Source organism: Ipomoea triloba, chromosome 1, assembly GCF_003576645.1.
Source record: "Ipomoea triloba cultivar NCNSP0323 chromosome 1, ASM357664v1".
In the NCBI taxonomy this organism is placed as follows: domain Eukaryota; kingdom Viridiplantae; phylum Streptophyta; class Magnoliopsida; order Solanales; family Convolvulaceae; genus Ipomoea; species Ipomoea triloba.
Window position 1 is genome coordinate 32,336,892 of NC_044916.1, and position 14,391 is coordinate 32,351,282.

The 14,391-nt window shown below is 33.5% G+C and overlaps 1 protein-coding gene and 1 pseudogene across 3 annotated transcripts in view; one reads left to right on the forward strand and one right to left on the reverse strand.

Annotated features, from left to right (window-relative positions):
• Positions 1-1,555: 1,555 nt before the first annotated feature.
• On the reverse strand, positions 1,556-2,881 carry LOC116029151 (annotated as a pseudogene).
• A 7,244-nt stretch (positions 2,882-10,125) lies between these two features.
• Positions 10,126-14,391, forward strand: part of LOC116014275 — a 5,851-nt gene continuing 1,585 nt past the window's right edge. The window contains exons 1-5 of one of the 3 annotated variants that reach the window (XM_031254302.1): positions 10,126-10,241; positions 11,366-11,898; positions 12,626-12,936; positions 13,030-13,086; positions 13,796-14,262. In XM_031254302.1, the coding sequence (XP_031110162.1) occupies positions 11,630-11,898; positions 12,626-12,936; positions 13,030-13,086; positions 13,796-14,262 (1,104 nt within the window). In that variant the 5' untranslated portion in view covers positions 10,126-10,241; positions 11,366-11,629. The other 2 variants (XM_031254318.1, XM_031254310.1) reach the window with 2 other exon arrangements.

Sequence of the window (14,391 nt, forward strand, 5' to 3'; positions counted from 1 at the left end):
GACGGCCCGGGTGGAGTCCACCACTCCTTTGGATATAATCCTGTTCAGTTCCACGACTGCAGCCTCCTGTACCTCTGGTGAAAACGAGGTTTTCATCTGTTCTACCAGCCTCGGGATCGTCTCGTAGAGAGTCACCTCAGCTCCATATTGATCGGGTTCTCGAAGCCAGGCCGAATAGAGAGCTGAGTTTGACAAGGCATGCAGCGACCCAATCTTTGTGGTAAAGAGGGATGTCGGACTTGAGGACCCCTCGCAGCAGTTTAGTGAAGTGGTATGCGTCTATTGTACGCCGAAAATGCTCAAAGTCCAGTAGTTTCGTTAGAAGGCGAGATGCTGCAGATATAGCATAACCAGCTTCTTCAATTTCGAGGGTATGTAGTTCCGGTTTCTGGCCATCAAAATCTGCCTCTGCTAATAAAAGCAGAAGACGAGATAAACTTCATATGCATTAAGCTAATAGTTTTATCAAAAAACTTGTATTCTCAAGAAGTTTTTCAGGTCACGAAAAATTGAGAAACAGAAATGATGAAAGCATTCTCTGATGATCGAAAGTCATGCACAAGTATCTCATACCTTTCAAGGATTCCTGCTTAAAAACAGCATCTAAACCGGATTCTATGTCAATAGAGATTATCTTTTCAGTGCACGGTTCAACAACTGAAACAAACTCGAGGATGGAAGAAACTTTTCTCTGCACATCCGGGGATGATGTCTTCAAGATATCAATGAGACGAGTGAGAACCGCAGAATCCAGAACATCAACCGCGTTGGTAGTTTTCAAGCTACAATAACAGGAATATTCAAAGGGTTAACATATGCAGATAACCAGACATATATATATATATATATATTGCATGCCAATGAAACAATTGTGAAAATCAACGAGTTGGCATATACATATACAGATAAATATTATAAAACCTTGTAGTTGATACAGCTTTCTCCTTCTCCTTTCCTCCAGGTCCCATGCTTCAAGCCACCGGAACGAGAACTTCGCCATAGCAGCACCATGGTCGCCGGTCTCTTGTAGTCGAGAGATGAAAACGAGAGACAGAGGGTGTTGGTTTCTACGAACAAGGGGAAAGAGACGCAAACTAGATGAAAATATACATATATACTTACGGTCAAAGGTCAAAACCACAAACAATATAAATTGTCTGGTTTGCCCTTCTACTTAACGGCGTATTCACGCCAAGACTAACGGAGATCAAATTGGCTTAAAATTGAATAGTATGGGGACCACTTTGAGTGCAATTAAAAGTCAAGGCACTAAATTAAGAAAAGGCCATAGTCGGAGGACCATTTTGGGCATTAACTCTATAATAAATTATGGAACATGTATGGATCCATTAATTATGTGTAGCCACTACTCCAATGCTTTATTATGTGTCGTCACTCCAATATTTTATTATTACGATATCATTTCATCTCATCTTCATTCTTCTATCACTTAATTAAGATTATTCATGACATTTTCAAAAAACCTTTCAATAAAATTCAAGGATGAGCCACCCTCCTCCAGTGTCTTCTGCTCTTTTCTTTAACTTCTTTAATCTTTGTCCTGATTGAATCGAAAGTAGAGTGGTCCATAAGACTTGTGATTCCAATTTCTATATCTTTTGCATTCACAATTTAAATATTCATTTTGGGATCTCTTGATTCTGCTCTGTAATCTATCTTAATTTCCACAGCTATTCCAATCTCATTCACCAATTGGAACGCATTTGCTTGTTGCTCTGCATTCATTGGCCAGGTTGCTATGGGAACACCGAACCAAATGCTCTCCAAAATTGAATTCCATCCGCAATGAGACACGAATCCTCCCACAGCAGGGTGAGCTAGCACTGCACTTTGTGGTGCCTATCCTATAAGTTTTCCGATGCTTTTAGTTCTCCCCAAGAATCCATCTGGAAGAACCTCTTCCGGATTGGTATACTCGATGGGGACTGGTGAACCTGGAGAGGATGGCTTCCTCAAGGCCCATAAGAACCTTTGACCACTACGTTCAAGTGCGTAGGCTATCTCCTTCAATTGAGGCTCGGGAAAAGTAGCGCCGCTTCCGAAGCAAAGGAATACAACTGATGAAGCTGGTTGATCATCCAACCATTTCAAAATTTGTTTCCCGGATTCTCGATACTTGGGATGACCGTTTAGGTTTAGTATGGGTCCCAAAGGGTAGACAGGTGGGATGGTGTTGTCTTTAGAGAAAGATTCAATAGCATGGGGTTCTAGGTCGAAGAAGGTGTTGACAATGACGCCTTTGACATGCTGTCGGATTTGTTTGGCATAGCCCAAGAATTCGGACGTTGTGTCCCACTCAAAGCTGGGCAGTAACTTCACCGGAAAGGGTACGGAATATGCAGGGACGTTGAGATCAGGGTCGGAATCCTTAAACTCCGCGGGATCTTTGCCATGGTCTTCTTTGAGAGCGTTGATATAGAAGTGAAGGCCGAACATAGCAGCACCCGGAGCGTAGAACACGTAGGTGGGGACCCCAAACTCCTCAGCCACATCCGTCATGTGGATAAACATAAAGTCCACAACAAATCCCGCTAGCCGCGGCCGCCTCACAGAAGCCGTTGAAGACTTGCGGATTTCATTAAGGTACTCTCTGGCTTTAGTCTTATGATAATCGTAGTAGGCATGGAAGATGGAAAGCATGTCAGTGTGCCCCTTCAAAGCAGTCAGGTCATCAGGCAGTAGTATGAGCTTCAATCTAGGGTTAACATCCTTCTCATCGGCAATCAAAGAATCGATGAAAGAATTAATCTTGGAACCGGGAAGGAGAGGATTCTTCATGAGTAAGACAGTGATAGAGAGCTGAGGTTGTCTTTCCAGTAGGAGCTTCGCTGTTCCTACTGCAGAGCCAAGGTGACCCATTGCAGGGGCTGGAACGAAAACAAGCTCAATACCATCTTCCATTGAAAAGGACTGTGTAGTATGTGGAGATGAGAACAATTGTCGTAAGTAGTTATGTATGTTTTTTTGAGAACAATTAAGGTAGGTATATATTGACTATTGAGTATGTAGACGTACCATGCATGAAGCTATTCGATCTGAATTTTTATTATATTATACGTGTACGTAAGCTGTGAATCGCGTGTGTAATAATATATTATTCCAGCAAATAAAATAATATATTCATCGCATGCAAAATAAATGACGTACAATCCGTATAGTATTTCTCATTTATTATATCACCCATGTTTCACAGCATACATAGTACTGCCGTTTACCAAACAAGCTTAATTTATATACAATGATTATTTAATTTGCACGTGGAATTTGTCTTCAATATTTATACCTGAATATATTACATGAATCTTATTAAACATGATACATGCGCTTATACGTAATATAATGATTATTTACATTAATTCATAAATTTTGTATGTGGTCCGTGGAGATGAGGCGATCGAGAGAATTCGAATTTATATTTGAATTGAGATCCAGATCGTAGTTAGGTATATATATATATGCAACAATTAATGTAGTTACATATATATATTATGTAGGCGTACCATGAAACTATTCTGCAATTTTTTTTATACGTAGGGTGTACGTATGCCGTGAATCGCGTGTGTAATCTATATATCTATATACTATATCCTCCTTCCAAATTTTCCCGCCAAACTTAGTGGCATTTTAGTAAAATCATTTATTTATTAATTTATGAGAAAATGACACTTTTCCCCCTATGTTATATGCTTATAGCATTTTTTCCCCCTGTGTTATTAAAGTGGCAGTTTTCACCCCTCAGTTATTTTAAAAGTGGTAGTTTTCTCCCTTTTAATGTTAAATTGACATTTTTGCCCTTAAAATAACTATTTCATTTATTTTTATTCTCCAATCAATTGTTACTAATATGTATGAAAAATCACGGTTCGACACGAACCTAATCGAACACTGTAGCAATTGAACTTAAATAGTATAGACGGTTACGGTTACGATTCAGAACCGAAAAAATAAAATAAAATAATTGTTAAATTTAGACTATTTTTAAATAAGAAATAAAATTATAAAAATAAATACGTAGTAAATAAATACATAAGTTTTGATTGGCGGTTTAAAATCGAAATTGGAACCGAACCGTACTGATTTATCAAAATAAGTGTTTGATTATTTTCACTATATATGACTGTGGTTAAGTTTCGGTTCACGGTTCAACAATTATTTAATTTTAAATTTTTCAGTTCTGAATCGTAACCAGAACCGTCCATACTATTTCGATATGATTGTTACAGTGTTTGGTTAGGTTCGAACCGAATCATGATCATCCATACATATAAATAATAATTTGTTGGAGAAGAAAAATAAATGAAATAATTATTTTTAAGGGTAACAATGTCAATTTAACATTTCAGGGGGAAAAACTGTCACTTTAATAATACAGGGGGAAAAGTGCTATATGCACATAACATAGGGGGAAAAAGTGTCATTTTCCCTTAATTTATTATTTTATTAGTTACCCATATATATTTATTCATAAAATCAGTCAATTGCTAAGAACATACCAATTTCATTCACCTATAATTGATTAATTATCCATATATATTTATGGTAATAAGGTAATATTGTTAATATTAATTCGTTATTGGTGATATATTCATATCTATACTATATATTCGTAAATATATATATTATTCTTAATCAAATCATATCAAATCATGTATTATAACCTATACTATATGTATAAAATATATTATTTTATATTACTATATTATAATTATAATTATAATATTATAATTATAATATTATAATATTATTTTGTAACATCCATACTATTATTTTGTAACTTCCATTATATTATAATATTATAATATATTTTCATATATTTTATACGTATAGATTAGAATATATTTTGAAATGACATTTAAAAATTAGGAAAAATATATTCTAATCTATATGTGTAAAATATATTATTTTATATTAAAAAACTAAAAAAATGTAAAAAAAAAAAAAAAAGTCTCCAGATCGGTGAAAAAAGACATGAAGCACGTGTTACTATGAAAGTTATACATTTTTATAATAATAATAATAATAATCATCATCATCATCATCATCATCATCGAAACAAATTATAATTATCACCATTTTTATCTATAAATACAATGGATTGTTGATTTTGAAAATCATAATTCTTTAACTTGCACTCTCTGTCTCTTCTTCCCATTCTATGTGAAATCATATCTTGGCGGCTCTCTTATTTTCTTCTTCCACCGTCCTGTAAATAGAATGGATTGGTGTTGCATCCATTACAATATCGATTATAATATCATTTTAGAATATCGATTTTATGATAACTATTATTTGTTGAAGCACAAGATATTGCTTTTGTTTTAATACTTTGACATTAGTCTCAGTGTTTATACTTTGATTTATGTATGTGTATGAAATATTTGTCGCAGTATGAACACATGGTGTTGATGGAGTTACTAAACAAGGGTCATCAAGAGCCGGAGAAGAAGATATGCAAAGGAGTCGGTGACGACCAGAAGAAATGAGGGGTTTGACTGGTGATGTTTTTTGAATTCAATAAAAGAATATCACATTTTTTAATTGTAAAATCCATACTATTATTTTGTAACATCCATACTATTATTTTGTAACCTCCATTATATTATAATAATATATTTTCATATATTTTATACGTATAGATTATATATTCTAATCTATATGTTTAAAATATATTATTATATTCTAACCTCCATTATATTATAATATTATAATATATTTTCATATATTTTATACGTATAGATTAGAATATATTTTGAAATGGTTTTAAAAATTAGGAAAAATATATTTTAATCTATATATATAAAATATATAAATGCATATGTTACATGAACCTGCAGAAGGTCGAACATATTTAATATATAATAATAATAATTTTTGTATATAAGAATTGATATTCATGTTAATGAAAAATAATTAATTTAGTGTAATTGACTAATAATAATTGTCTAATAATTATTATGGTAATTAATCTAAATATTGGTCACGTAGTATTAAATATTGATCTTTTAAAGATAATTATAAACAAACAAGTCATATATTATTCAATTAATTGAGTGATACTTTTGCAATAGGCTTATAATCAAATAAATGTACATCTTTAATTGTATTATCTGAATAAATAATAACTAATTTCATCAATTGCGCTATATTCGATATATAATATTCGTTGTTATAATTTATATATCGCGCTCCCATCATTCATGTGAGAGTGTTAACTGGGACACCGGGTGCCATTAGACCACAAGGTCTTTGGCAAAAATACTAGTAATATATTAATATATTCATCGCATGCAAAATAAATGACAATCGATATGGTATTTGTCATTTACTATTTCACCCAAGTTTCACAGCATACATAGTACTATAGTACTGCCGTTTAGTGGGGGCCTGGGGGAGAACGGCGGAACATATAGTATATTGACGGTATGTGGAGATGATGAGATGAGACCAGAGAATTCAAAATTATATTTCTAACTAGTTTTTTCATGCTCATTGACCGAATATGATAATGTCCAATATTTATATTTTAAATAAGTATTTCAAAGTATATCAATACAAGATTATATATGAGATGTTCATGCATATGTAATTGAATTATGTAATTGAATTTTGAATTTGTTTATTTAAATTGGTATTTCAAAGTATATGAATGAAGATAATATATGAGATAATGTTGATTATAATTGTGACTAAAATAAATATTTGTAATTTTTTAAAAACAATAGTCTAAATACTTAGTCTAAAAATGTCTTCTTTGTTAACAAATCCTTCCCAAGTAGTTAATATGATTTGCTTCAAATATTTGTTTTTAATTTTTTCTGTTATTAATAGAAAACTTGATAAATAAATATATAACATTATTTTGTATTATAACTTTGATACGGAGTATTTAATTACAAGATAGTATAAAAATAAAACAATGAATAATGTAATGAATATAATTAAATAATGAATTTGAAGGTAAGGAATCTTTGCATTATAAAAAATAAAGACAATATAACCAATGAAATTATATCTTTTTTTTTTTTTTGATAATGAATTATTTTTATTGTAGAAAATAAAGACATATAACTAATGATATTATATCTCTTTTTTTAATTTTCGATAATGAATAATTTTCTTTTTCAATACAGGCATTGTAAACATCGAATTCTAAATTAAAGAAATGCATATGTATTATTTTTTGTTGTAGTTACTAATTTATTTAATTGAATAAGAGTAATAGAATGTGGTACTCACTTTTCAATAATATACTCTATATTTAACAATTATGGTTGTGACGTGGTTCGAACTTAAGACCTTTCTTATATAAATTAATAGGTAAGTTAAAAGTTAACGGAATATTTCGTTACTAAAGTTTATACTAGCGGAATGTGAGGTTATTTAAGAGAAGAAAATAATTTAATAGAGGGTAAAGAAAGAAAATCATAAAAAAAAATTACTAAAATCAAAATAATTTAAACCATACTTTTAATTAAATAATTACTACCAACATTTTTTTTTCTTTCCGTTAGAGTCCTAACTTTATTGGTCTTATTAAAATTGTCTGTATATATTATAGTATATAGATATAGATGTAGATGTAGAAGATTGAGATATATAAGGTCGTAGGTATATTGAGTATGTAGAAGCGCAAATTATATTGTGGACTATGATCATGGCTGATACTACAATTGTGTTGAATGGATAGTGCAGTTCTGTTAAAAAGATACTGCAGTTGTGTTGAAAGGAAATTGCAGTTGCGCAGAACAGAGACCGTTCATCCGTTCAACACAACTGCAGTATCCTTTCAACACAACTGCACTATCCGTTCAACACAACTGCAGTATCAGTTCCGTTCAACACAACTGCAGTATCCTTTCAACACAACTGCACTATCCGTTCAACACTACAGTATCAGTTCAACACAACTGTAGTTCCAGATAGATGACACGGCCTCTGTTCCGCGCAACTACAGTTCCCTTTCAACACAACTGCAGTATCCGTTCAATACAACTGCAGTATCAACCATGATCCATGGCCCACGGTATAACGACTGATGTAGAAGTGCCATGCAACTATTCTGCAATTTTTTATACGTACGTGTACGTATGCTGTGAAATCGCGTGTGTAATAATATATTATTCCAGCAAATAAAAACAATATATTCATCGCATGCAAAATAAATGACAATCGGTATTTCTCATTTATTATTTCACTCAAGTTTCACAGCATACATAGTACTGCCGTTTACCAAACAAGGTTAATTACTTGGTGAGACATTGCCACATTTAATCCAATTCTTTCAATTTTGTCATATTACATCCCTAACTTTAAACAAATTTCACTTTTAATTATCGGTTATTGTGGCAATGCCACATTTAGTCTTATATTTTAATTTTGTCATATTACATCTATCATTATTATTATTATTAGAGTTATTGGAGTTAATACCCGATTTGGTCCATCAACTATTAGGATTTCACCAGTCCAAACAGCCGTTTATTAGATGTTAAAATTGAGGATAGAAATGTAATTTCATTGGCTTGGCTTTCTGAGGTGTTCCTTTTCATCTCATTGTTGGCTTCGTTTATAGAACAAAGAAAGAGAAACCCTAAATCCTAAAAGCTAACCCCTAATCTCAAAATCTATAAACTAAAAGCTGAGATGAAAAAACAATTGAGCTGAAAGCATTAAAAAAAAAAAAGAGAGGAAAGATGCTAGAGAAGTTGTGGGGGTGATGTTATGGTCGGACCCCAGCCCGAATCCGGCCTCGACAAGCTTCGCAAAACCCTTTCTGTTCAAACAAGTTGGAAGTTGGGGAAGGATCGAGCAGCAAGTACCAAAGTTTGCATAGTTGAGGATGCAATTTGACAATTTTGAAAGTCAATTACCAAAGTGGTGAAATCCTCATAATCGAGGGACCAAATCAGTAATTAACTCATTATTATTATTATTATTATTAGGGAAAATGGTCAAATAGGCCCCTAAACTTTAGGCCAAAAGTCAATTAGACACATAAACTTTTAAAAGGTACAATTAAACCTTCAAACATGTTATTTTTTATCAAATAAGTCAAATTTACCGGTCAAAAATGCTGAAAAACATCATCGATCACCTACCAAAAGGTCGCCTTTTCCGGCGACTCGCCGAAGAAAGCGACCAGATCAAAATAATATGAACCATTTATTTCAACAAACAATTGAACCAATATTTTTTTAATTCGTTTTATAGGCCTAACTTTATTGATCTCTTATTATATTAGTAGATTTACTACTAAAAACAATACGGACATAAGAATTCACTATAAAAATATTTATTTTATCATGGAAAGTGCAATAGACAAAATATATATCATAATACTAAACAACATTATTGTAGCACAATATATACTTTAATATAGATTTATTACTTATCATAGAAAATATAATACTATTAACTTTAAATGTAATACATTTTTTGCAAAAATCAAAGTGTTATTTAATACAATTTCTTACATTCATTGTTTACTTTTTTATATTAAATTTTATTTAACTTTAAAGTTTATAAATTTTAGCGGACCCAACAAAGCCCGTGGCCCGGCCTTTGCTAGGCCCACCAAATTGGTGGGCTTTGGTGAGCACCACCCTGCTAGCCCACTTTAATATAGATTAGAGGTAACAGAACGCACGAGCTTGAGTATTAAGCATGTGTTTGACACTATGACCCACTCTTACTAAATATGATTTGTTTCATGAATTGTGACCCGTAAGACAGTGTTAGATAAACTTTTATAGTTATTTATTTACACACATAATAAATTACTCTGTATATGAAATGGATATTGCTCCATAGTATATAAAAGAGAGAGATAAATAATAAGTACCGTCAAATCAAGGGATTAAACAGTTCAGATTTACACAATAAAAATTCCTTAATGTTTTGCAAATAATAATGTACATTTTATTATTACATAAAAATGCATTGTTTGTATGGAAGCCCTATTCACATCTCATCTCATCCATATATATTCTTTAAAAAAAAAGGGGGGGTAGAATTGGAAAATGAGGAATTTGGATGATTTTACGTTGGCAGGCCAGGTAGTAGAAGTAGAAAGCGGGAAGCGTACGTGAAAGTGAAGAGAGAGAGAGAGCGAGGCTTAGGTCACGTTGTGGTTGTTATATAAACATAAACATAACGTCCACTTCTTCTTCCCTACTCTCTTTCTTTCTTGTCGCCGCCGACCCCAACTCTCTCACTCACTGGTAAACCTCTAAATTTCTGCATGCTCTCTATCTCTCTCACCTTTCCACTTCTCCCTATCCCTACATCTTCTTCAATTCCCTGCTTTTCATCTCAATTCTCTGCTCCTTCCTTGATTTTGCTTTCGCTACTTTGCATGTGGGTTTTGGGAACTGTGCTTCCCCCTATCATGTATGCTCTATCACCATTTTAATTTGTTTATTTCACTACTTCTTTAGCTCAAATGGTGGCTTGGTTTGGGTGCTTGCTTGCCAAAAATGCGACAACTGAATTTCACTTGCTAGCTTGGATATTTCTAGTGGTGTGAAGTTTCAAGGTTTTGAACTGCTGTTTGTGGTTACTTTTCTGAGACTATGCATTAGGTGTTTTGTGTTTCGTATCCCGTAGTTTTAATGTAGTCTGTCGCATCATTGATTTTGTTTGTTTAAATTCGTACTCGTGCATTTTTGTGAAAATTCCATCTTAATTGTTTACTTAGTTGCTCCTTTAATTTGTTCTTTTATTCCCAATTTCAATTTCAATTGGTGAATATATGCTGTAAGGGATTCTCATCTCATTGTCGTCTTACTGATACTGTTATTGGCTTCATTATATTGCCTACTACCCAAAAAATTAAAATAGTCCCTAGCTAGAATTTTGATACAAGAATCATTGGGACAATGATCGAAATGGCAGGATGATTTGATATTTATATCATAGAATCATGGAATTTTTATATGGCTAGAAAATTTTTAGATCCTCAGCACGGAAGAGGATCCTATTAGGCCCCATTTTTTGCTGGATACACATGGTACATTCTGTCAAGCTAAGGTGATATTTTCATGTTAAGTGATTTCCAGCAGTGGCCATACATTAGATTGAACTGCCACCGGAGACTGCCTGGAAAAATCCCAAGTTACTGAAATTTTTGTCTGATAATATAATGATCATGTCTTAGAATGTTACTGACCACTTTAATGTTTTTTTTGTCCCAATTGTTTGATTTTTTAAAGCTTGTTCTTTACTCTCTCTCTCTTTCTCTCTCTTTGTGTTTTAGAAGTGTCTGTTTGCCATGTTTTTGCATTTTCACCAGCTTCCCCTCGGAGAAATTGTTTCATGTTCTCTTTCATTTCCTTCCATGTTACAGATTATATATGACAAACTGTCCCAGTGATATGTCATCCATTCAAATAAGTTGCTGGAGAACTTAATTCCCGCTGCTATATCAAGCTAAGGAAGCAATAGTTGGTCTTGGGTACATTTGTGGCATTGCTTCAGTTCCTACTTCCCATAAAGACTGATACTAAAGCAAATTCTGTTTGAAATTGCTGCTTATGGTGTGGTGTACCTTCTGATTATGAAAGGAATGCTTTGAACTGAATAAAGAAACTTCAACAGAAGAATCTCCCGTATGGAAGGTAAATTTGATAAGCAAAATAAAGCTACAACATATGAAGACGGTATTCCTGTTGACGTGACAGGATTTACAAGAAGCAGTGTCCCTGGAATCCTTACGAAGGAGGATCCAGATGAGACAGAATACTCAAGCTCATTTGCCGACTCTACATCTGGTAATGATAATTTTTCTGGACCAAGTGATGCTGAAGTTGAGTCCCAATTCTGCAATGAAAGTGGCTTAGGGTCTTCATTTGATGGATTTGGAAGTTTGTTCCCTCTGAGGTATATATGGTTTTAAATATATAATAAATGTTTCTCTGCTCTCTCTCTCTCTGTCTGTCTCTATACCATTTTTCATGTAATTAGGAAAACTATCGAAACTATAAAAGCAACAAGATATAAAAAAGCCACCGAGATTTACATTGAAAACCCCATATGGGGAGGAGAAAACCATGGCCATGGGGGGAATAATTTTACAATGATGTGACTGACAGAGGAGAATGCAAGAGAAATTTCTGCCGCAGTATCTTCTGTAATCCCATAAAGCCTAAGTATATATACATATATCAGCCCAGTCCACCCACTTTCACCACCAACTCATTACAATATTTTGTTTTGAAATATCCACTCTATCCCTGACATTTATAATATGATTGTTTATAAATTATTGCACTTTGTAGTTTGTAGGCAGTTTCTTTAGGTTCTTCAAGGTTTTTGTTTCTCTTCTCTTTTAAATGGTTTAGAATTTAAAGCGATGATTAAAGCTTCCTACATTGACAAAATATTACTCTCTGATTGAAGATTGTTTGACTTCAACGTATCATTAAGCAGTGGAGCTAGAAATATTGTTATGTGATGTTACATATGTTACACCCTAGCTTCTTAATAATCTAGTTTTTATATACTAGGATATTTTCAACTTTTCAGACAAAGAATTCTGCTTGACAATTTTCTTCTAATACAGTTCGATTATACCACCTTTTTTCTCCTGACAAATTCCATTTTTCAGGAAGAAAAAGTTGACCGGTCATTGGAGAAACTTTATAAGTCCTCTAATGTGGCGATGCAAGTGGATAGAAGTGAAACTAAAGGAGTTTAAATCACAGGTGACAAAATATGACAGAGAGATGGCTGCATATGATCGGGAAAAACATCAGGTATTAGATCAAATGTTGCTACAAGATTCTGGATCAAAATCAATACCATACATTCATCAAAGCGAAAAGAAAAAGGCCATGAAGAGGAGGAGGAAACGACAGAGAGCTGAAGGAATGGAAATATCGGCATATATGTCAAATCATAAGCTCTTCTCCTACTTTGGTATGATTTCTTTCTCTTTTACTTCTGCGGTCACACTGATCGATGTTTCTGGCCAGAGTAATTAAATTTTCTTTTAATATGTATTTATTACAGAAAATAAGAAATCAGATCCAGATGGGAATTCTGCAGGCGATGAATTGAGTAATGTAGGTATGTATAGGTTTCATAGTCCTTGGTTCCTAAGTTCTTTCCTTATTTAAGTAAAATTGTGATAAAAAAAGATTCTTCCTTAGTTTATGCCTATTTTTTACCATCAATAGGCATTCTTTTACCAAGTTGTACACTTGATGTTCTATGCCTTCCAAATGAGATGAAACATTGAATAATGTTCATCACATGTTCGATTTTGTATATATCATGTAAATCATGGATCTTGCAGAGCATAGAAAATTGTGGTATTCTTTACGCACTGTTTGCCACAGTCTATTGCTGAAACCGTACCTACTAAATTTACAGTTAGGGGCCATTCATATATCAAATTCTGTACTTGCTCCACTGAAGTCCCCCAAAAGCACTCATTTTTTTTTTGTTAAAAACTTCCAAATTGTCAAAGCATTAGTGTTTTTCCTGCAGAACTTATAAGTTGCCTATACATTTAGATGAAGATCCTACTTCTTGCACACATATCCATGCCTCTCCCATTTGCCTTTTATAATACTGTTATCCAATAATTGAGAGTGCATCATAGGTTTGTATTATGTTAGAGTGGATCGTCATCTTCTGCTTTGTCTGAGGAGGATTGTCTTTTAGATGTGTTCATTTTGTGTTCCTCAACTGTTCACTGGAGAGAAATTTTATGGAGTATTTATTTATTGATATTCATTTGCTGCTCCCTCAGTTTGCTTTCTTTTTGTAACAGTATTGGTTGAACAGAATACCAGCACCCATGACGAGTTGGTTAGTGATGATTTTTCAATTCTCAAACACAGTGATGATTTACCAGAGCAGATCCTTCGGAAAATTGAACTGCTACATACAAGGGTTCACAGGCTGAATGCTCAACTTGATACAGTGATGGCCAAAAATGCATTGAAGTTCTCTTCCTCTGAGAATCTGAGCAACCTGGGATTTTATGAGGCACAGGACAGCTCTGTTCGTAACCCCACATTCTCTGCTTGCAATGGGGAGACAGTGTCGGTTGGATGTTTATACACGTCTACTCAACATATAGGTGTCAATGATTTTGGAGATTCCATCATGCATGATGGTGCAATTTCAAGCTTTGGGGTGGCTAATCCTCCGGACATAAGTGAAAGTAGCACAGGATTTCTTTCGTTTGTTGATGCCACCCAGCATCAGGGACAGGTTGGAGATTCTGGTGAAAAAGTAAGATACTTGATTTTATTATCTATACAATTTGATAAAATTCATAAATTGAAAGAAGTCTATTTTTTATATGATAAATTAGAGATGATGTGTCACCTGTCACCTCTTATGGTGGGGGGGGGGGGGGGG